Source organism: Topomyia yanbarensis, chromosome 1 (assembly GCF_030247195.1).
Source record: "Topomyia yanbarensis strain Yona2022 chromosome 1, ASM3024719v1, whole genome shotgun sequence".
NCBI classification, from domain to species: Eukaryota; Metazoa; Arthropoda; class Insecta; order Diptera; family Culicidae; genus Topomyia; species Topomyia yanbarensis.
Genome location: NC_080670.1, coordinates 166,515,213 through 166,539,478, shown reverse-complemented (window position 1 = coordinate 166,539,478; position 24,266 = coordinate 166,515,213). Strand labels below are relative to the sequence as shown.

The window sequence follows — 24,266 nt, the reverse complement described above, 5'->3', positions numbered from 1 at the left end:
AGGTTTGGTGGGCCAAAATATCTCTGTTACCCTATTGTTTGTGCTTTTCCAAAGGAGACGCCACGATTACCTATCGTCTTAGCCAGATTCGTTGAGTTGTTCGGCGCAAGTTTCGTCGCAATGTATTTCTTATCCCGCTATTTTACACATTTTTCAACATTTTTCAGCATTTAATACCAATTCGTCGCCTCAAAGAAAACAATAGAGTGGCTTGTTTCCAATTGAACGTCAATATATTCCTCGCGCACGCCCTTTCAACTTTTACATCCATTGCGTTTCACTTTCCTGCCGTTCCGTATTGGCAGTGTGCGATCAGCTGCTGCTGCTGTTTGACAGTTTCTGCATCAGACACCCTCTTGGCGAAAAAGCGAACAAACGTCAAGTGAATGCTGAAAATTTTGTGCTGTGTGCAATTTTATCTATAGTTTATCATTGTAAATAATGGAATTTATTCCGAGTTAACGCCTAATTCAACGGAAGTTCCTAGCAGGTTCGGTGTTGTGTATAGTTTTAGTTGCAAAGTGTAAAATTTCGGGCTTCAAGGGCCATTCATTTCCGGCTGAAACCGAAGCAGTTTTGTGTTTTTGTTTTGTGTACATCTAGTCATCGTCTTCCGGCACCAAACACATCGCCCCGGCTCAAAGAGATTCCAATGGAGGCGCAGAGGCAAAGCATGACCGATATTCTACCGCCGTTTGTCACCGAAATTGACATCACAGAAGTTGAACGCATTCATGTTCGATCGATTCCCACAAAATAACTCGGAGATGTAGTTCATTTTTTGATTATTTTTATTCTCTTTCAGATGGTTGGACAAGGCTCCTTCGGAACGGTCTACAAGGGTTCATGGAAGGGTAATTACGTTGCTATAAAATACATTACCCACGAGACGGAACGTAATACATTTATAACGGAGGTTAAGCAGCTGTCACGGGTGGCACACCCCAACATTATTGGCCTTTACGGAGCGTGCACCAAACGACCAGATGTTTGTCTTGTGATGGAATATGCCGATGGTTCGCTTCACAAGACGCTGCACGTCTCACCAAAGCCCTACTATACGGCTGCTCACGCCATGAGCTGGGCAAGACAGTGCGCGGAGGTATGTGTGATGGGTGTTTGACTTTAGGCATGGGTGTTCCGTGAGAATACGTTTGCACCGAAGACCCGTTTTTATCAGCCCCTTTGGTGAAATATTCAACATTATTCCGTAGACGTATCCTCGTAACCCTGGCTAGCTGACGAAATCGGATCGAAAAACTGACAAAATAGGGGCTGATAAAAACGGGGTTTCACTGTATTAAATTCTGTGCAGGATATCTTTTTTTAATAATGGACAATTGGAGTAGTAGATCTAAAAAGCATCCTCTGGTGTATTGCAAACAATTGCTTGAACGAAACAAAGATTTGAATAAATTGGTACTTACATGCTTTTTTTCTGTTTTTCTTCAGGGAGTTGCCTACCTGCACGATATGACCCCGAAACCAATGATTCACCGTGACCTGAAACCTCCCAATCTGTTGCTGGTAAAAAACGGGACGGTGCTTAAAATATGCGATTTCGGTTCCGTCGCAGACAAATCGACCCGTATGACCAACCTTCAAGGTAGCGCTGCCTGGATGGCCCCGGAGGTGTTTGAAGGTTATACCTACACGGAAAAGTGCGACGTGTACAGCTGGGGCATCATCTTATGGGAGGTGATTGCGCGAGAGCAACCGTTCAAGTATATCGAAAATTCATTTGCCATCATGTGGCGCGTGCATCAGGGCAATCGACCACAGCTGATCGATGGTTGTCCGAAACCGATCGAGCAGCTAATGACCAGCTGCTGGAATCAGGACCCAGCTAATCGGCCCTCGATGCAGGAAGTCGTCGACACAATGAATCAGTTGTGCAAATTTTTCTCCGGGGAAAACGAACCCATTATTTACCCGAAAGTTTCTAATGACGACAAAGAGGTAAATGTGAAATGATATCAATGTATTCTTTTATAAAGTTGTCTTTACGCCATAAAATTTACAGGAAGAAAGTTATTTTCTCGAGAATAGCCTGGACACGAACCAGCACGGACCAAGCTCCACTTATGGCAAAGATCACAGTACAGTGACGTCGAGGGACACCATCCACACCGATGTCAATCCATCTATTGTCAACTCCGGCAGCCCCGGTAGCAGCAATGTGCCTCGTGTGTCCGCTTACCGCAGCAACGATTCTCGTACGTCTAATTCCGGACGAAATGCATATAGCAGAGGATCCGACTACGGACGCTATCAAATAAAAAATGATTCCATGGCAAGTGGTCTGTACACGAAAAGTTCCCGCCCTGGAACAGGTTACGGAAGTCCCGATTTTAGTTTTCGGAATGCCGCGGCACGTCGAGCTAGAGCCAAATCTCCACCGCCACAGTCGTCGCTGATAGTGAACAGTGTTACTCCCACGGCTAGTCATTTGCACAGACCGCTCAACGTTGCCATTGATCCGGTTGGTATTTGTTGCAGACTTTGGAAAACGGTATTGTTAACAGTTATCCATTATTCGTTGCAGTCAATGACCTGGAAAACTACTGACACCGAAGAACCTTTACATGATCTAGTTGATAGTGCATGTGAGTACCAATACCATTTTACGTTACTTACTACATATTAGAAATACTCTGCCTGTCAACCAATTTGTCCGAAAAGCATACTATGCTTCGTGAAACGTAACATAAAAATTGGCTAGCAAACTACTCTATAAATAACGGTTACTATTTTGTCCGGTATTTCAGCTGAAGGTTCTTTTAACCGACCCTTACATCCCAGACCGAGTTGTCCGACCTTTTTGGCCGCCTATGTCATTCGCCATTACACCCATATTCTTTGCGCCGGATATATACATATTGAAATAATTTGTAGCGATAAGATGCTTAGAGATACTAGCGCTTTGTAGTCACAATCACTTGTTTCAACGTGGTACCAGTATTTTATTTAACAATAATCTGATAAATAATACGTCTGGCAAACTCTGGCACGTGACAAAGATCTTAAAGTAATGAATTTTGAGATCGTTGTCCTTATTCATAGTCACATTTTATTCCTCACAAATCTTTCTTCTAATAGTTCACGTTAAACCTGAATGAATATAAGCCTACCTCTTTTGATTTAAAATATTCTTTTAGTGTTATTTTAATTAGTGCTTATCAACTTCAACTATTTAACAATGTGGCAAAAAGATTTTTTTTATCTGGAGATTGCAAAAATTGTTCCAAACAAATCTAGCATTATGGCAACTCTGCGTGCTGCAGAGCTTTCATAGTTTTCTACTCGTCGCTAGGGCAGCGCTGGAGTAGTTCTACACTTGCCGATTGAGCAGAGCTTTTTCACTATACCGCAACGCTGTCCACGCGACCAATAGCGAACTACTAGGGTTGTACGATTTCAAAGCTTTGACTTTGGAGGTGTACACCACGCCGCACAGTGGCGGGTCTTCAAGCAAAAGTCGGACAAAACCTCAAATGTTACCTAATTTGGCTGAAAATCACAATTTAAGCTAATTTTGAGGTGCTGAGCTCATTTTTGATGTCAAAAATCGTAAAATATTAAGTGCATTTTTCCATACAGTGTCATTGAACCTTTCTTATAACTATGATCCCGTTTTCATGACAGATTTTCCGTTACTGTTCACCAATGTCAGCAATATCATAAAAAAATGAAGAACAATACTTTAAATCCATTGTATAACGTGTTGGTTTACTGTAGATTGTCTAATTATTTTACACAAAGCACCATGCGCCTCCATATGAGCAACAAAGCTTCAAAATCTCCTTAAATCTTTTTGCGCACCTAGGCGCAGAACGAGACCATTAAATTCGAAACGTGGAGGTTATTTACCATAGAATGTATGCTATGTGACCGTTCCGAAATGATTCCGAAATTTGTACAGAATACATTAGTGAAAAAAGTATTTTTGATCTGACCACCCCAAACCTATTTAAACTAAAAAGTCATAGTTCCAAGCAAATTTAAATTTGTATTTTATTCCCTAACCAATTTATTTCGTTCCTCTACACAATGAAACTAGTTGTGCTAAAATCGGACCAAAATCAAAAGACCAACATGCATTTGAAGTGAACAGAGCAATGGTGGTTTAGGAAATGAAAATCATTAAAAAGTCCGGACTTTGCTACTTTAAACTCATGTTAAAAATCGTGTTCTTATCCAGGGATCATAAAATTTTGAATATACATCATTCAATACATGAGAAATTTAGGAAAAATATAAAATATCAATATTTCAAAAATAAATTTTTGAGGTTTTGGCCAGCCTCCAGCCACTGTGCGCCGCCGCGCTGCGCCGACGATTGCAGGTAAAAATAGTAAGCACGCCAGCGCGCCGCAGATTACTACCTGAAATCGGCGGCGCGGTGCAACCTCTATTTGACTTGACGCATTTAGGGATTTATTGATTATTTTATGTACGTAAGTTTAAATTAGGATTCATCCATCGCGACATTTAGGGAATGTAGAGCAGCGTAGAAATTTATGCACGAGTTTCTAAGTACAATTGAAATTAAAACAATTGCATCCCACCAAATTATTTTTCGTTTTTTCGCTCGCGGGGATAACTTGACGCATACAGTGCCACCTAGCAGTGAAAAGGCGAGCTAAAGGGTTTTCTCTATGTAGGGTGATGAGCCCATTATTGCTATGTTTCTATTATCACGCTACCCATGTGAAGCCGTTGGTTAGAGCAGTGTCTGCCATGTTTGTTTAACGCATTGAGTCAAATGGTAGCGCAACAATAAGGGCACTCGATTCGTGTTTTCGTTGCGCTCAAACACGAGAATTTCACTGTTTACAGCGCATGTATGTTATTATCTTAGTACTTAACAACGAAGCAAAGCTGTTGATGCCAATTTTTACGCATTTCATTGTTTGTAGGCCGAATAATTAATGAATAAGTGAGGAGCCCTCCTTAGTATGGTGAAAATAGGCACTTCACCCTATATTCTCGAAAAATCCCATACAAACTTTAAGCACGTTGGTCCTTTTCTATCGTCTCGTCTTAGATGTAAACAAGCTAAGACTGTGAACCATTTGGCGAATTTTTTTAACCTTTAGTTAAAATTTGACAGTTCGAAAGTTATTTTCTCTTGAATGGAAAAAATTAACCGAGAGAGCGAACCATTTCAAAAGTTAACATATGGATAGTTATTTAGAATTGACAGCTGCGATAACCACAAGATGGTAGAGGTGTGAACATTTGTCGATATTTTGAAAATTATTTCTTATTACATTAAGTATGACAGTCATAGCCTCGAAAAGTAAACATCCACATCATGAAATAACCCAAACAAATCTTAACACAACACGTTATCGTTTCCATCTTTATCTCTTAATTTTGTATTGAAAAATATTGACAACCTCAATTAGGTATAGAAAATGTTTTCACTTTTTTATTCTGCATCATGGGCAAAATTTTAACCATCGAGCTGTCAAATTTAACTATCGCTCTGTCAATTTTAACCATGCTCCAGAGTAGGGTCGTTGGTAGGGTTATTTTGCAAATAACTTTCGAAGTGTCAGATTTTAACTAAAAGTTAAAAATTTCACCAAATGGTGCACAGCCTAAGGCTATGAACCATTTGGCGATTTTTTTAACTTTTAGTTAAAAATTGGCAGATCGAAAGTTATTAAATTTGTTCCTGTACACGGAAGTCACACCGGAGTAAACAGAAACAAAAAATACTTGCTCCTTTTTACTCCGGTTTGCTACCAGAAAAATAAAAAAGAGAAGACGAGAGTACAGGAATGATTCTCTCTGGAGTACTTCCAGTTTCTCCTGGCACTGGTGCCATTCTCTCGAATGGTAAAATTTAACCGATAGAGCGAACCATTTCAAATCTTGAGTTATGTAGAATTGACAACTGCGATAACCACAAGTTGGTAGAGGTGTGAACATTTGTCCTTAATTTTTTTTCCTTATTACATTATGTATGACAGTCATAGCCTCGAAACGTAAACATCCACATTATGAAATAACTCAAACAAATCTTGACACAACACGTTATCATTGTGTTGTGCAATTTGGGACATGGTGATCGTTGGAAAAAACAAAGACGCGATAGTTTGCGAAGTAAAATTTAAAAGAAAATTGACGCGAGCAAAAACGTGCCCGAAGGAAACGTGCGGAAAAAAACCAAAAGCAAAGTGGAAGAAAGGTACTAGAAAATATGAAAAGCGCAGTTAAAGCGGAAATGTACAGACGCGAAACTTTGAGAAGGAAAAGCATAACAAAATCGACGCGAGCTAAAACGTGCCCGAAGATTACGGTACCATATCCTCAGCTATACAGGGTGTTTGGTTCATGGTTAAGAACCTCCCGAGGGATGATTGACTGTCATATTTAGAGAAAAAAAAATCGTTCTACAGATACCATCAAATCTCAACCGTCATCAAAAGTTATTGAACTTTTTGTGTTAAAAACATAGTTGTCTTAAAATAGCTTTCACTCAAAAAGTATACTTTGTATTTGAAATCTTCTAGATCCATAAGATTGGTGAGAAAATTTCCCATTGAATGGTGTCCTCACATGTTTCAGCCAATGAGATTAAGTACAGTAATTTATTTAAAATTTATCAATTTTGATCGATTTTTCGTTCATTTCGCGAACATTTTAATTGTTTAATCACCATTTTTATAATTCAGATTGTTGGGCTTGAAGAGCTGCATAATTTATTCTTTGACTTGATACACTTATCTTTTCTTGTTTTCATGTGTTTGGGTTATTGAACTTGGATATTTTTATCTCATTTCCACTAATACTTGATCTTATTGAAAAAGTAAGGCGCTTATTGTACCTTTTCTTATTTTCACTCGAAAGCCAGGATAATTTTACAGAGAAAAATTCATTAATACATTTCAGTTAAGTGAATTTAGTATTCTTTAAGAAGTTAATTAATAAGTTAATGTTATTATTAGCATTTTCGTTATTTTCTTAAAATAGTAAATAATAAACTTCTCCATTACTATCACGGAAAAAATGCATCTCAGCAAGTTCTACAACTTTTTCTTTGACGCCATTCAATTATCTCTTTTAGTTTCAAAGCAAAATCACTTTTTTCACCTCGTTTCATATGCAAAAACAATGATTTCGAACCCACTAAATTTGTGGTGAGGTCATGTTGTGTTAACTATTAAATTGCAGCGAAATTAAAAGCGATAGGGATAAAGTGTCACATAACAAGTTGTAGAAAATGTTAAGTAGCACCAAATAAATAATAGTAACGACAAATTTATTTGATTAATAATTAAAATAATTACAAAATTCTCAAAAAACACTAATTTTGCGTTATTTTACTAGATACTAGTCAGTTAGCACACTTAACTAAAAGATATTTGTACATACATCGAAAGGAAATTTTCTCAGCTTTCCAATGAAGCCTTGTAAATATCGATATAAGGCATATTTTTGAGATTAGAGTCTTTCAAGCATTCGCAAGTCGATTACAGGAAAAATTAAGTAATGAAATTAAAAAGAAACGAGAAGAGATAGGAATATAATGTTGAAGAACAAATTCTGAATCGTCCTAAAATTCAACTTTTGGGGAATAGATATTGCTATAATCATAATTCGTTATTTTGAGAAAATTAACAAAAACCTCATCAAAAACACCAAGTTTTACCTACTTTAGAGCTAAAAGGTAATTAAAACTAATTAACTGAAAGATATGAGAACGCTATTCAATTGTAAATTTTCTCACCTTTCCAATGGCACTAAAAGATTTAAAATACAAAGTATACTATTTGAGTTAGAGGTATTTTAAGATAAATAAGTTTTTTTACACAAAAAGTTCAATAACTCTGTAACGGTTGAGGTTTGATGGTATGTGTAGAACGATTTTTTACTCGAAATATGACAGTCAATTACCCCTCGAGAGGTTCTTAATAATGAACCAAACACCCTTTAGAAAGCCTACAGAAGAAGAAAAAGAATAGGCAATGAAAAACCAGAAGCAGTGTAAAAAAGTGTAAATTCAAAATGCCGCAAGCAAACCAAAAAGTTACAACAAGATCGCAAAAAAGGAAAACATACGAAGGAAAGAAACAAGTGACACCAAGTACCGCAAGTGGAGTCCAGAGAAAGGCTCAGATCGAAAATACACGATCCTTCAAACACCATCCGACGTAGTGCATTCGGAACCAATATACTTCACCAGCCTGATACCAAATCATCCAGCGGAAGTTGGAAAGATTCCGCACGGGAAAGATTTTCGTAAGCGCAAGAAAATCCAGAAAATTGGAAGATTTCGGTATAAACTGAGTTTAAAAAACAACTTAAAAACATTAACTTGACTCCAAAAGAACCTTAAGTTCTAGGGCTCCAATATGCACAACAAAACAATTGTGTTCGTACGAGACGTCCCACTGGCCATCACAGAGGACGGCCTGAAGGGGGGCATCGCTTCTAGTGTTCTAGTGAAAAGCGTGGAGCGAATTAAAAGGAGGAACAAAGCCGGAAACCTCATAACAGTTTTTGCAACCGACCGAGACGGTTGTGCCTCCAGGTGGAAGGTTTTGTTCTCGAGAGAGTGACGGAGTGCGAGACGCTGTATGCGTTATTGTGGGAGAGAGAGAGAGAGAGACCAGTTTGTTAAGTGTGAGTCGACAGTTGATACGTCGGAGGCGTGGTCAACGGCATCCTCGACAAGTGGTGTTTTGACAGCAAACCGCGGGTACACGAATTTGCCTACCGCGGTGGCAGAAATCGACAGTGATCGTGCCTGTACACACAGAAAAAAATATAGTGTATTGGTGTCGTCGGGCAATTCTAATCGACGAGAGGGAAGCGTCACAGGTAGACCCATTTGCTCTATTTGTCTACCGCAGAAGTGGTACGACGAATAAGGAAAACAAGTGGCACCGAAAAGTGCCGCATCGACAGTGGGATTTTCGCAGCAAGCCACAGGTAGCCACATTTGTCTACCGAGGTGGTGGAAACGGAGAGAGCGCGCTTGTGGTGGTGATACCGACGAGCAGCTTAATCGGAGAGAGTTTTGAAGTGTTGCAGGTAGGACTATTTCTCTACTGAAGAAGCAACGCGAAGAAGAAGGACAGCAAGTGTCACATTGTCAAACAACGGGCACCGAGTTTACAACGTAACACATGAGGTGTGTTCTATCGGTGTCTTCGTCACCTAATAGATAGCAGATAACAGGTATATTTTTCATTCCTTTTTGTAATAGTTTTTCTTACTAGGTAAAATGGATGAAGAGATGGGAGAACGAGTAACAAACCCTCCCCCTAAGCCTTATGCTGAAAATGTAAATCCGACTAGAATTAAAATTTACCCAGAGTCGTCAACGGGACCATGGATTGTATTTATTAGGCGTAAAGCAAAGGCGCTAAATATCATTCAAATTTCTAAAGATTTGACTTCGCGATTCTCGGATGTAAAAGAGATCGTCAAAGTTAATAAAGATAAAATACGCATTGTCGTTGGTAGTCTCAAACAAGCCAATGCAATTGCTTCTTGCGAGCTTTTTACGCGTGAGTATAGAGCGTATATTCCTTCAAAAGAAATTGAAATTGATGGGGTCATCACAGAATCGAGTTTGACTGTTGATGACTTAGTTAAGCATGGGGTTGGTCGTTTCAAAGACACCATACTTAAAGACGTAAAAATACTTGAATGCAAGCAATTGCATTCAGTATCACACGAAGGAGATAAAAAAGATTATCGACTGTCTGACTCATTTCGAGTGACTTTCGCTGGGTCTGCGCTGCCCAACTATGTCATTATCGATAAGATTCGTCTCCCTGTTCGCCTTTTTATCCCTCGTGTAATGAATTGCCTTAATTGCAAACAGCTTGGCCACACAGCCACTTACTGTTCCAATAAGGCACGGTGTGGCAAATGTGGGGGTTCTCATCAAGAGGATATATGCAATGAAAATTCAGAAAAATGTTTAATGTGCGGAGAAAACTCACATGAGCTCCCTGCATGCCCCATTTATAAATTGCGTGAGGATAAAATTAAACGATCCTTGAAGGAGAGGTCTAAGCGCTCCTATGCAGAAATGTTGAAAAATGCTACCCCTAAACCCATCTTCTTAGAAAACACTTACGCATCTCTATTTTCGGAACAGTCTGACTCTGACGGAGCGTGCGAAGGTACATCATTTGTTTTACCCGGAAATTCCAGAAAAAGAAAACAGTCTTCTTTTCCCAAGCTGCCAAGAAAGGGCCTTAAAATTTCTCCACCAATAGATAAACTGCGCCCAAAACCGAAAAATTCCGATTCAAAACCGAAATCAATTCCGCCCGGTTTTGGGAACGTACAATCCAAACAGAACACCATTACTGGTAATAATAAAATTTCGACTTCCTCTGAGCATCAGCCAGGGGTAGGATTATTGAAATTTTCTGAAATTGTTGATTGGATTTTTAAAGCATTCAATATTTCTGAACCACTAAAGAGTATACTTTCAGCTTTCCTCCCAACAATTAGAACATTTTTAGAGCAGCTGATTGCTCAATGGCCCATCCTTGCAGCGATTGTATCTTTCAATGGGTAATTCACCTCCTCCAATGAAAGATTCCATCACTGTTTTACAGTGGAATTGCAGAAGTATCATACCTAAAATTGACTCCTTAAAAATTTTGCTGCATAATTTGAAATGCGATGCTTTTGCTTTATGTGAAACATGGCTTACCTCAAACATTAATTTCAACTTGAATGATTTCAACATTATTCGCCTAGACCGAGACACCCCGTATGGAGGAGTGCTTCTAGGAATTAAAAAGTGCTATTCTTTCTATAGAATTAACATCCCCTTGTTTGCGGGCATTGAGGCTGTAGCTGTCCAAACGAACATTAAAGGCAAAGACATGTCTATCGCTTCTATATATATACCTCCCAAAGTTCAAATTGGACAACGTCAAATTTTTGAGGTAGTGGAATCCATGGCTGCTCCGCGTCTGATACTGGGAGACTTCAACTCGCACGGAGTATTGTGGGGTTCCCTCTACAATGATAATCGATCCTCTTTGATATACAATGTTTGTGACGAATTTAATATGACAGTTTTAAATACTGGCGAAACAACACGCATCCCCAGACCTCCTGCACGTCGAAGTGCATTAGATCTATCTCTGTGCTCGACATCACTTCGGTTAGATTGCACGTGGAAGGTTGTACCTGATCCTCACGGTAGCGATCATTTGCCAATCGTTGTTTCGATTAACAGTGAATTAGGCCTTACGAATTCAATCAATGTTCCTTATGACTTAACACGAAATATTGATTGGAAAACATACGAAACATTAATTTCCACTTCTCTTGCTTCGACAGAATAGCTAACCCCTACCGAAGAATATGAGCGGGTTTAATTATTGAAGCAGCAGAACAAGCCCAAACGAAATGCAATCCTGGAATGACAATAAATAGACGGCCCCCTAATCCTTGGTGGGACAAAGAGTGCTCTGATGCATATGAAGCTAAACAAGTTGCCTACAAAGAAATTATGAAACAGAAAGGGGGTATACGTGAGAACTTTGAAAATTATTTCATTTTGCAAAACAAATTTGACAGTATACGTCGTGCCAAAAAATCTAGTTATTGGAGACACTTCGTTAATGGCTTGTCAAGAGAAACATCAATGAGTACTCTTTGGACCACAGCCAGAAGAATGAGGAATCGAAACGTGACTAATGAAAGCGAAGATTTTTCGAATCGCTGGATATTTAATTTTGCCAAGAAAATTTGTCCCGATTCTGCTCCTGCGCAGAAAATCACTCGCGATGCTCCCACAAGTAACGATTTCATAGATTCGCCTTTGACAATGATGGAATTCTCAATTGCACTTCTCTCATGCAACAATAATGCTCCGGGACTAGACAGAATTAAATTCAACTTGGTGAAGAATCTGCCTGACCTAGCAAAAAGACGCTTGTTGAATTTATTCAATAAGCTTCTTGAGCAGAACATTGTCCCGCACGACTGGAGACAAGTGAGAGTTATCGCTATTCCAAAACCGGGAAAACCAGCCTCCGATCATAACTCGTATCGACCGATTGCAATGCTATCTTGCATCAGGAAATTGTTGGAAAAAATTATCCTACGACGTCTCGACAATTGGGTTGAGGCGAACGGCTTGCTATCAGATACCCAGTTTGGTTTTCGGAGGGGAAAGGGAACGAATGATTGTCTGGCGCTACTTTCGTCAGAAATCCAACTCGCTTACGCAAAAAAAGAACAAATGGCGTCTGTGTTCTTAGACATAAAAGGAGCATTCGACTCAGTCTCCATTGATGTTCTCTCGGAGAAGCTACATCAATGTGGTCTTTCACCGATATTAAATAATTATTTATACAATTTATTGTCAGAAAAGCACATGCATTTTTCATATGGCGCTTTGGCGACACTCAGAATAAGTTACATGGGCCTCCCACAAGGTTCTTGTTTAAGCCCCCCTCTCTACAATTTTTACGTGAATGATATTGATAATTGTATTGTCAGCCCATGCACTCTAAGGCAACTTGCAGATGATGGCGTGGTTTCTGTTACAGGACCAAAAGCCTTAAATTTACAACAACCACTGCAAGATAGTTTGGATAATTTATCAAGTTGGGCTTTGAAGTTAGGCATCGATTTCTCTACGGAGAAAACAGAGTTGGTTGTTTTTTCAAGGAAGCGTGATCCAGCTCAGCTTCAGCTTCAGTTGGTTGGTAGAACGATAGCCCAAGTCCTGACTTTTAAATACCTTGGAATTTGGTTCGATTCTAAAGGCACATGGGGAGGCCACATTAGGTATCTAATAACGAAATGCCAACAAAGGATAAATTTTCTGCGAACAATAACTGGATCACGGTGGGGTTCTCATCCAAGTGACATGATAAGATTGTATCAAACAACAATACTTTCAGTAATGGAATATGGATGCATCTGTTTCCGTTCAGCTGCGAACACTCACATTATTAAACTGGAACGGATACAGTATCGCTGTTTACGAATTGCCTTAGGTTGCATGCAGTCGACCCATACGATGAGTCTTGAAGTACTAGCGGGAGTTCTTCCTTTAAAAGACCGATTCTGGGATCTCTCTTCTCGTTTACTTATTCGATGTGAGGTTATGAACCCACTGGTAATTGAAAATTTTGAAAGACTTGTCGAGCTTCAACCCCAAACCAGATTCATGGCAGTGTATTTCAATCACATGTCACAAGAAATAACGCCTGCTAGGTATGTTCCCACATACGTCAATATACTAGATATTCCTGAATCCACTTTATTCTTCGACACGTCCATGCAAGCAGAGATTCGTGGAATTCCGGATCATCTACGCTCGCGGGAGATCCCTAAAATATTCACAAGTAAATATCAACATATAGACTACCTTAAAATGTTTTACACTGATGGGTCACGAATCAGTGAGGCCACTGGTTTCGGTATTTTCAACAATAATTTTTCAATTTCTCTCAAACTTGCAGAACCCGCCTCTGTTTATATAGCGGAACTAGCAGCAGTTCACTATAGTTTGCAAATAATTAATACTTTACCCCCGAACCATTACTTTATCCTCACTGATAGTCTCAGCACAATTGCAGCTCTACGCTCAAAGAGGATTGATAATCAAGATCCATTCTTTTTGAGGAAGATACGAGAATCTCTGAGTAACCTAACAAGAAAATGTTATAAATTTACCCTAGTGTGGCTCCCCGCCCATTGCTCTATTGCGGGAAATGAGAAAGCTGATAATTTAGCCAAGATTGGTGCACTAGATGGTGAAATATACGAAAGACCCATCGCTTACAATGAATTTTATAGCGCTTCTCGACAGAGGACACTTGCTAGTTGGCAAACATCTTGGGACAATGGAGATATGGGACGATGGCTACACTCAATTATCCCTAAAATATCAACGAAGGCATGGTTCAAAGGATTGGATGTAAGTCGGGACTTCATCCGTGTGATGTCTAGGCTCATGTCCAATCATTATACTTTAGATGCGCATCTCCGTCGTATTGGGCTCGCTGAGGGTAATCATTGTGCTTGTGGAGAGGGTTACCATGACATTGAGCATGTTGTTTGGTCCTGCACTGAATATCGTGAAGCCAGATCACAATTAGTAGATTCTTTACAAGTCCGAGGAAGACCAATCCATGTTCCTGTTAGAGACATCCTGGCGTATCGCGATCCTCTATCAATGGAACTTATCTATCATTTTCTAAAAACAGCGTCTGTCAAAATTTAATTAAATTCATCTCCTCGTACTCTCATCCAAGGCTAATCATTCACCAATTAAAGTGTCCTAGAATATTTAGTTTTTAAATTTAGACAATAACAGAAAAAAAAAGTAAATAAATACACCCGAAAATACTAGATCAGTATGAAATACAACAATGTAAGGAAAAAAGCAAACAATAAAGTGATTTCAGTGTTAGTTTTAGACAAAGTACTAGTATAATTAAAATTAGTCTTAAGGATTTTTGTAACGTGCTATGTAAAAAAAGAAACTGGCGTAAAAAGCTTTTGCAAATGCCGTGTCAAATAAACGTATGAAAAAAAAGCCGGAAACCTGGTCAACACGAGAAACGTTAAAGTGGCTGGGAAAGGCAAAAAGATACCTCAGACAGTGCAAGTCCTCGCAGTAAACTTCAGGGCAGACCTGTATGTTTTTTTCCGGTGAAACAATGCCTGTGGTGTTGGAGATTCGGCCACACCAAACTGAATTGTGGAAAGTATCATACCCAGAGGAAGCGTGCACTGAACCCGCTCGTTGCATCAACTGTCAACGAAATCATGCCGCCAATAATAAAAGCTATCCTGATCGTGAAAAGCGAACTAGAACACTACGGACGATGCAGAAGGAACGAGGAAGCAGAAAAGGCTTTCCCAAGAACACAAAAACGCTTTGCAAAACTGACTTGCCATACACAGGGACAGTACCAAAAGAGCGAACGGCAAGCAGGTTATCCGATCGATATCTCACTGGCGATGCCTGGTTTTGCCCGGAAGATATCGTGGGTGGTACAAGAAGAAGAGTTTGGAAGCGCCCACATGAGCATCGTCCTGGAAGTAAGCAGTGAATGGCCGATCGTGGAACGCACTGTAACCAGGGCTAACCGGGACAAACTAGTAATTGAGCTCAATACAATCAGGCCGCAGTACATTTATTCTCCAGAAGAGGTGGTAAACGTCTTCGGAAAAGCTATTGAGAATTTAGTATTGTTATAATAGATAATAGATAATAATAGGATTATAATAGACAGCCGACATTATCTAACCACATGCCGCTGAAGAACGAACGAGCGCGGTTCAAAAAAGAGGTTAGAAGAACCAAAAGAAAATACGCGAGGCAGATAACGAAAAAAAATGATGAATCAACACCCCCGAGAAAACTTTATAACATCGTCAAAGTTGTCGACACCGCCCTAATAAAAAACTACAAAAATTGATTGAACCCAGTCCTGAAGAAGAAGCCAACTTCATGGACTACTACTTTAAGGATAAATTTTGCGATGTTCCCCGGTTGATTACAATAACTGAAACCATTCTGCAAGGCTACGAAATGTTAATTATGGACGAGGAAATCCTAAAGGTTTTGAAGGAGAGGAAGAAAATAACTTTTTAACAATATAGCACCTCTTAATTTGTTGATAATTGCTAACTAAAACGAAGGAAAACTATCATTTTATAAGATGGTGAAGAAACATTTTGCGAAAATGGTGTAAAGCATCATACTAAGTCGAGCAAAGCCTTGATGAGATGGTGTACATTCAAGAAGCTCTCCGAATCACGAGAGGAAAGAATAAATCGGATTCATTAGGAATTCCGAGCGTCAGTGTGGGGAGTTGGGGTTTTGAACAAGTTCAGTAATTCTTTGCCGTTTATTAACCTTTCTCATTTGATTATGTTTGTTAAAATCTAAGTAAAATATGTGACTAACAAAAAATCTGTGCAATCCATAGTATAATGTCATAGCTGGTTCATATTAACCACTATATGTTTGCACCAAGCAGTTCCTGCTTCATATGGGCGGCAAAGTGCTCATTCAGAAATACTATTTGATATCTTAAATTAGGGGCCCTATTCTCACAGTCACGTCACCCAGTGACTAGAACAAAATTTCCTTCTAGTCACTAAGTGACGTGACTGTGAGAATAGGGCCCAGTACCTTACCAGGGTGAGAAGATTTTGTTACGTAGTCTTCGATGCGAATCACGTTATAATTTTTGCTGGTTTAACCTATGCGAACTATATGCTTTGCATCATACACAGTCCAACAGAATCTCCTACGTTGTCCAAAATACCAGGAAGTTTGATGGCGTTTTCGTTTTTTCCTGGTGCTACACCGGTGTAGTGCAAAAAAGAGACAGACTGATTACCCCCCTATTTTGAATGAGTGTAGCATCGACTACACCGGTGTAGTGCACAGTCAAAAACGAAAACAACATAACATTGGTATTCATTAGATTTCGGTTTCCAGTTGAAATTTTATTTATGGAAAGCGTTTTTATAATCACCAAAATACCACGACTACATTTCGAATAAATGTATAAGCCAAATGATTGTCAATGTTTGAATCTCCAAATAATAAAACTAAATTTCTAACCTATTTCATTCAGATTTAGGCACGGGAAATGTTTTTCCGTGAATAAAATTAAGGTTTTGTGGGAAGCTACGACTCAGCGTTTCGGAAGGACTACCGCAAGACTGCCAACTCTTCGTCCAAATTTAACCGTCGGACAACGAGCAACCTCTGATGCTAAGAATGAGGTTCGGAAGACTCGAGCTAGACATGATTGGAAAACGACACTTATCGAAGCAAGGCCGCATCTCAGCTAACGTGTGGCAGACAGGCACTCTTCCAGAAAGCGTCGAACGCATTGTACAGACAGCACAGCCAACACTTTTCTGATGCTTTTAAAGCATCTACGGGAGCTGCGATCGCAATCTTTGACGAAACAGATTCTACCAGCGTGTCGGAAACCATCAATGTCAACTTTTCCATTGTAAATGCCGAACCGCTCGGGATACTGAAGCCAATCGAAACAATGAAACGAAAAGGATATATCAAAGCAGTCATCTTCACGGATTCCAAGAGTTCATGCGGGATGCTATTCCATGAGCGTGCGATCGAAAATAACTACATTCTTGGAGAGATATATAAGGAACTACATGAAGTCAAAGGAAATGGGATCAAAATATAGAAGATACCGAGCCACAGAAGAATCCATGGGAATGAAGTAGCAGACCAGCTTTCTGTACCGAAAACAAGAGAAAAACCAACATACTATCAAGTAATTACCACTGGAGATGCGCTAATCCTCAGCGACCTGGAAACATGGGAAGGCTGGAATGGAAAGTACAAAGACATGAAGAGAAAATGGAAAATGGCACTATCAGTTCACGGAACAACCAGGAAAAATAATTTGGAGCAAGAACCTAAACTTGACGCTTGATGCAGTTAAAATTCTAAACAGAGCAAGAAGTGGTGGTGCGAAGTCACTGAAGACTGCCCACGATACATTCGTAGTAGGATCCAATTCCCAGTACTGGAATATATACAACCGCTGGAAACACACCAAACGCCGGCAAGATGGGACAATCGTGATCTTAGCCTGTCATGGATATGACAATACAGAGGAAAAAGAAAAAAAGCACATTAGTCGGATAGCTAAACTTATTCAAATTGGTTCAAATTTAGAGTAGAAACTCCTGGTGGGACTATCGTCTTAGCCTCAGGGGTGAACCAAATAAGTTTTTAATAATTCGTTATTTTAGGGAACATTTTTTATTAAAAAGTGGCAAGACTGGCCGCAAATTCTCGTTACACATATATGGTATCCCTATTCTATTTGTAGTGAACTGACATGATCCAGGTTTGTCATCGAGCTAAAATATTGGATAATAAATTGAAAAAAGATATTGTTTTCGATATGTTGATGAATGACAACCCAGCCTGTCTTTTTGGTGGTATATCCAAGTTACAACTGAATAAAACGTATTTATATACCACCAAAAAGTCGTACTAAATGCGCGAAATCGACATATGGGTACCAAACTGAAGACGATATACGTACAATGTACGTCGTACATAGCTATTGAAATTGACGATATCTGACAACAATATACACACTAAGCGCAATAATTTGTGGTACGAAAGTGATTTTAGAGGATTTATTTACGATAGGATGTGCGAAAGAATCTCAGATCATACATGGTATCCATAACTAGTAACACTATATACCACTAACTTTGATTTGTCGGTAGAGAAGACCAAAAAAATTAAGACTAATTGGGCACATCAATCATCTCCAGCATAACAAAATTCGTAAAAAGCTCGGTCTGGCTAGAAAAAGCGAATGCTGATTGTAAATCGATGCCAAACAATCCATAGGTACATATTATTAAGATAGGATTCGAACCTGCGATGTTTGGATTGTAGAACAAGTCTGACTGCACGGAACTATTTTAATTGTGATAAGTGAGACGATATTTCGTAATCATATTTTATCTTCAAGTAGAGAAACACTATTCCGATAAACGTTCGCTATATATGCAGCAATCTTATTTCAATGATATGAGATAAATCGTAAATAATTTCGCGGAATCGGTTTTCTTATATGTCATGACATATTAAGTCGTATCTAAGTCATTGTGATTTATATTGAAGACGTACATATGTTTATGTTGCTGACTGACTATTCCCATACATAGGATCGACCACAATGACTTTATTAAGTTGTGAATTCGACATTGATCGAAATAAGATACGATCAAATGTGACAAAAATACGATTTATGATAATTTCAATAATTGTAGCTATATGAATATAGGTTGTCAGTGTTTTACGACCAACTCCGATCGAACACGATTTAACTAGAAAATAAATGGGATTTTGCATCAAGGGTCGAATTTAAATCATGTTTTAGTAATATGCGATTACAAATAGATTTCTGCAAACTAAAATCGACTGACATAACGATTTTGATTCTTTGCTGTCATGTTTACGAGTCTTTTTTTACATTGTTATACGATTGATAGTTTGCTGATCCATCAATCATAAAACGAATTAGAACATCACAAAGTCGTGTCATATGGAAATGATTCTGTCCATTGTGGATCGACCTTAACAAGACGTTTTAGATCTTTCCCACACTACTTTTACAGTAAACGGCAAGTTACGGTGGGTAGACTAGAACAGAGTTTCAATAGCCTACCGACCGCCAACATCCAGTTTGAGCCGCATAGCACCCTTTTCGTTTACTGGGTGGCTTGAAAATCATGGCGGTATAGCAGATACCTGTGACGTTATTAGGGTGAATATTGCAAAAAGTCAAGTATGCCGTCTCGTCCTAGGTATAGTACAACGACAAAAATCAAAACGCCATTAGGAAATACATTTGAAAAACAAATGTCAAGAACGCCATCCATGGCCAAGCTTTTCAGTACATCGCAGATTTGACGTCCCAAGGGTCACACAATGCGTCGTCCCAACACCATTTGGCTCCATTCCCGCCATCGCCCTTGGTGGTCAAATTCTCGACACGAATCGTAATAAATCTCCTCTCGGTCCGATTTTAGTGCATCAATAAAATTTCGAACATTTTAGAATCTTCATCTGATGATGATCTTTTGCTCTGGGACGACACGGTGGCGATGAATCTGATCCGATCTGCGACTCTTTCGAAAGGCCACAAAGCGAACCCGCGTAAATGCGATGAGTCAGCCACTCTGCTGGCTGCAATGCACGCGGGGGGGCTAGTTAAATCGGATTCCACAGTTGCTCGAACGACGTACGTACAGCAAAGCAACAGCTGTTGCGCTAATGTTATGTCAAGCTCGCTTAGCGGGGTAATCGGTTTGGTGATGCTGTCAGAATTTTTGCATACTTTTGCTACGACGACGACGACGACAACGGCACATCGAATGCCACCATTTAGTTTCACACTCACTCGGGAACTCGGTGACCGCGTAAAGCCGTCAAGCGTATAGAGATCTGTGCGAGCTCATGACGGGGTGCGAGAGATGGACGGAATCCTTTTGAGCGGGAACGGGTGGTCACCTTGTCGTCAGGTTCTTAGACATGGATAAACAGCGAAACACGCGATTACTGTTGACAGATAGGCAGAAGAATGGTATTCTGCGTCGTTGAATCATTAAGCATTATCATGTGCGTATATGGGTTACGGTAAAAATAATCGAGAGTTTAGGGTCTCAAACCAAACCAAAAATATAGGGTTGTGTATAGCACACGCCCACCAATTCAAATATTTAGGTTTATTTTAGGGTGGGGGTGTAAAAATATCGCGCTTGAAAAAAATTTTGGCGATACCGAGAGGTACAGTATTCAGTCGATTTCCATATAATATAATAATGCAACATTTTAATGGCTGGCGTCCAAAAGGGCCTAACCCACATTTTGAATTTTTGACAGGAAATGGAAAAAAATCCGCATTTCCAAATTAGCGTTGTTTGTATTGTGAAAATATGCGTTTTTACTAGTAGTTTATTGACTCATGTTGTCTAGAACAAATAAGATCGTTGTATGTACTACTTTTCAATTCACGAGCATTTTCGTAATTCGAGGGAATTACCCCGGGGGACCTAGCGTCCACAAAGGGCTAACCCACAATTCACTCGTCCTTTCCTTATCTTTCTTTGTAGAGTTATGGTGTCTTTGACAAAGTTGTTGTGTGGCATCCAGCACTTGATTTAAGCATTTCATATAAGTTCGGAATTCAGTCTCTAGGGCGGCGCTGGTATCAACTTTTTAATGGAACGAGATAGAATGATGGTGTCTACGGTAAAGATATCAGGTAATTATAAATATATCTTTTGAAGATACCAACTTTGTAGGTCCTACAGGTTTTGGCACATTTTCTAAAACATAATCTGTAAGTAAATGTTTTTATTAAAAGCTTCTTTATCTCGAAACACACAGGTTCTACAAAGCTTGCATCTTCAGAAGATATGTTTAAAATGATAGGACCTACAACTTTCTCGAAGACATATTTCTAGCTTTATTAAAAAGTTTATAGCAGCGCCGCCATAGCGACTGAATTCCGAACTAGTATGATTCAACTAAATAAAGCTCTAAGTGCCATACAGCAACTTTTCCGAAGACACCACAACTCTATGACGAAAGATAATACTTGATTCCACGTTTTTTAACTTTCCGACCACAATGTACTGTTTTTCTCTTAATCCCTTATTGCTCGATCAACTTTCAATATAGAGACATGACACTTTCACTGGATTTACGCTCAACAATATACATTAGTGCAACAAATATATATTAGATAGAAAATGGCCATAACATAGCAAGTATGTGAGCGGCACTCACCTTTAGGAAGCGATTGTTTGTGCCGTAACGTCAACGCACAATGCAATCCAACTAAACACAGTATTATATCAAGTACAACGATATGTGAGGTACAACATAAAATTTACTGATTGCGATTCGATAGACTACTTTTTCTTAAAACCTCGGAGAACGAACGAAAAAACTTGAAAACTTGGGCTACCCCCTTTTGGACGCCAGCTAGTACTGGGGTTACCTCCATAGTGAACTTTGAATGCTAATAGCGAAAAATCTAAAAATTATTTTCAAATTTACCAAATGACAGTTCGCGTGGATTACTTAAAACTACTAAAAAAATGCAAAAATGTCAATTTAAAAAAAATGTGGGTTAGCCCCTTTTGTACGCCAGCCATTCACATATTGATTATTAAATACGTTTATTTCGCACGGCTTAACGATTTAGCTTAACGAAGCCGTGAGTCTTTCATATGTTTACAATATGCAAAAATACAATAAACACCGATTGTTAGTATGTGCCCGCAAGATCGCGCACACGTTAATTGCCATTGCGCGGGCAGACCTTTTTTCACCTCGCAGAAACATGTGTTTGCTCTCGTACTGTATCGTGGGGGTCATTCACTTAGCTCTTGTTGCTGATGTCGTTATCGTTAATGCTGGCGTGGTGTTCGTGATGTACTGACCTATTTCTTTGACTTATGGATCACATCGTCTTTAGCATTAATTTCTTCGCTAATGGTGTTGGCTGTTGATTTGAAGATACTGGACGCGGTTGTCATTATTACCTGAACCGCAACCACAACTCTATCAACCGTTTTTGGTACAGATACAGATTGTAATACCAGGGCCAGGAGAAAATAACTGACCAATAACCCGAGCAGACTATTTTCTGGTATCATACCAAAACTTGGTATTAATTGATTATTAATACCTCATCGAGGTATTAAACAAGTATTGAAGAAACATTCTTCAATATCTTCTTAATACCTCAATGAGGTATAATACTTTATTTTTATATTATTTATATGTATACCAGTGATTGTTCAAGTATTGGGTACAGTATACCTTAATTTGGTACTCTGAAGCTATTTTCTTCTGCTCGGGATGTGTCGTATTGGATGACCGAAGATAAGTTATTCTTAATGGTTCCTGCGCATGGTTTCTCGCAATGTGAAATATGATCACATAGCGGTCACGTATTAACCCATTCTCCACGTGTGATGCGAAATGGCATAACCAGATATGACGTGTATGATTGTATCGTAATAGCTTGCTTGAGCATCTTCGTGCAGTGTAGCATATGTTAAACTGTTTTGTGTATAAAACATCTCAATTCGTTGAACTTTCGTATCGTAATCTGTAAGTTACTGTTACGTCCACTACTCGGGTTCTTGTTTGCCCGGCGGACCCTTCTTTTCAAGGCGGCCTGGGTGCCTCTACAGAATTTCGTGACAACAAAAAAAGGTAAACAAACAAAATAAATTACCGACTTTTATTCTCCTCTGCTTTACTGTTCACTGCTGGATCTCGTCGATCTACTGCTACTGTTGGCGGGAAGACGGGCGGTTTCTTCCGACCGGCCGGGACTACAACGGCCGAGTCGTTGGCTGCTCCGGCAGCGGTCCGTGGCGTTTAGCTAGGGATGTGTGCTTGGCTCCTTTGTTGGAACCTCCCTAGCGACGTTGGCGACGAATCGCCGGATCGTCTACTCGCCGTAAACGATCCCAGAAGACACCGCAGTGCACTTCCCAGGGAGAACTTTTGTCCACCCTGCTTCGTTCTCCTTGACGGTTAACTGTGGAGGAGAGCTTTGCTCGTTTGACTAACCCTCCACAGTGAAAACGGTACTGGTGTCACGGGTCCTTTTTGTTTAGCCGGGTAAGCGAGCGACTCCTTGACAACCCGTTATCCGGCGACCCAACACCACAAAAAACTGAGCACCCGAACCACGGGCCGGCACTTTCTGACGGGTTTTGTTTCCGTCGCACGAGCGCACTAAACTCTTACAGTTACGGTGGCGGTAAACTATCTCGAAAATTATCGACGACGTCTTCTCGTTGCCGTGGTTCGTTACTAACTAAAAACTCGATTGCCGCCTTCCTCACGACAAGACAAAACAAACACCAACACCAAAAAAACCAGGTATCTGCTACGCCGCCATGATTTCAAAGCCAACATCTAAAACGTTGCGTTAGGGTCGATCCACAATAAACAAATTCAATTTCATTCGACACAATTTTGTGATAGTCAAATTCGTTTAATTTGTTGGTATAAAATTTTTGTTATTCACTGACATGTCCAAAACAAAACATTTCTTCAATTAGCTGTCCAATCTTTTCGCTTTTTAACAAATGTCTAAAAATTGAGTCATGCCGTACACTATCTGACTAGTGAAAATCGAGCTTCGAGCAAAATTAGCAGAACAATTTGAACTGTCAGTGGGGCCCATAATTTGTGTGCCCGCTGAGATGTTGACTTATGTCAGTTCAATGCAAATGGGATAGGGGTGCCATATACGTGAAAAAAACCGTACCGCCGCAGAGCTGTCATCGCTATGTGTAGCATAACCAACATACTTATTGCAGCAAGAGGAGAGCGGTGGCCTAACTAAACCCTATGCTACGTATATACAAATGTTTAACAAAATTTACAAATCTGATCTAACAAAATCGTCCACAAACAAAAATATGAACATGGAACAGTGGTGAGTATAACTCAATGAATAAATAAACAAAAAAAAACTAACTACACCTAATTATTTCTTCCGCAATTTATCAAAATTCATCAAAAATTTAATCGACCGTATGTCCTCATTGGTGAAATGTTTGCCTGTGTTTGTTCTGATATTACTGACAGCATACGCGAAGCGAGAGGTTATCAGCCATTGTCATTACTCGGCTTTGGGTTGAACCCTAAATCCAACTCGAAAACAAAATTGGAAACGACTCGCTATTCCCAA

At 39.5% G+C, this 24,266-nt stretch overlaps 1 protein-coding gene across 1 annotated transcript in view; it reads left to right on the top strand.

The window, feature by feature from the left end:
• The first annotated feature begins 352 nt into the window (after nt 1-352).
• Nucleotides 353-24,266, top strand: part of LOC131680464 (mitogen-activated protein kinase kinase kinase 7) — a 102,808-nt gene continuing 78,894 nt past the window's right edge. The window contains exons 1-5 of the mRNA XM_058961178.1: nt 353-736; nt 806-1,102; nt 1,453-1,959; nt 2,024-2,482; nt 2,546-2,606. Coding sequence (XP_058817161.1) covers nt 653-736; nt 806-1,102; nt 1,453-1,959; nt 2,024-2,482; nt 2,546-2,606 — 1,408 coding nt within the window. The 5' untranslated portion in view covers nt 353-652. The remainder of the gene's footprint in view (nt 737-805; nt 1,103-1,452; nt 1,960-2,023; nt 2,483-2,545; nt 2,607-24,266) is intronic.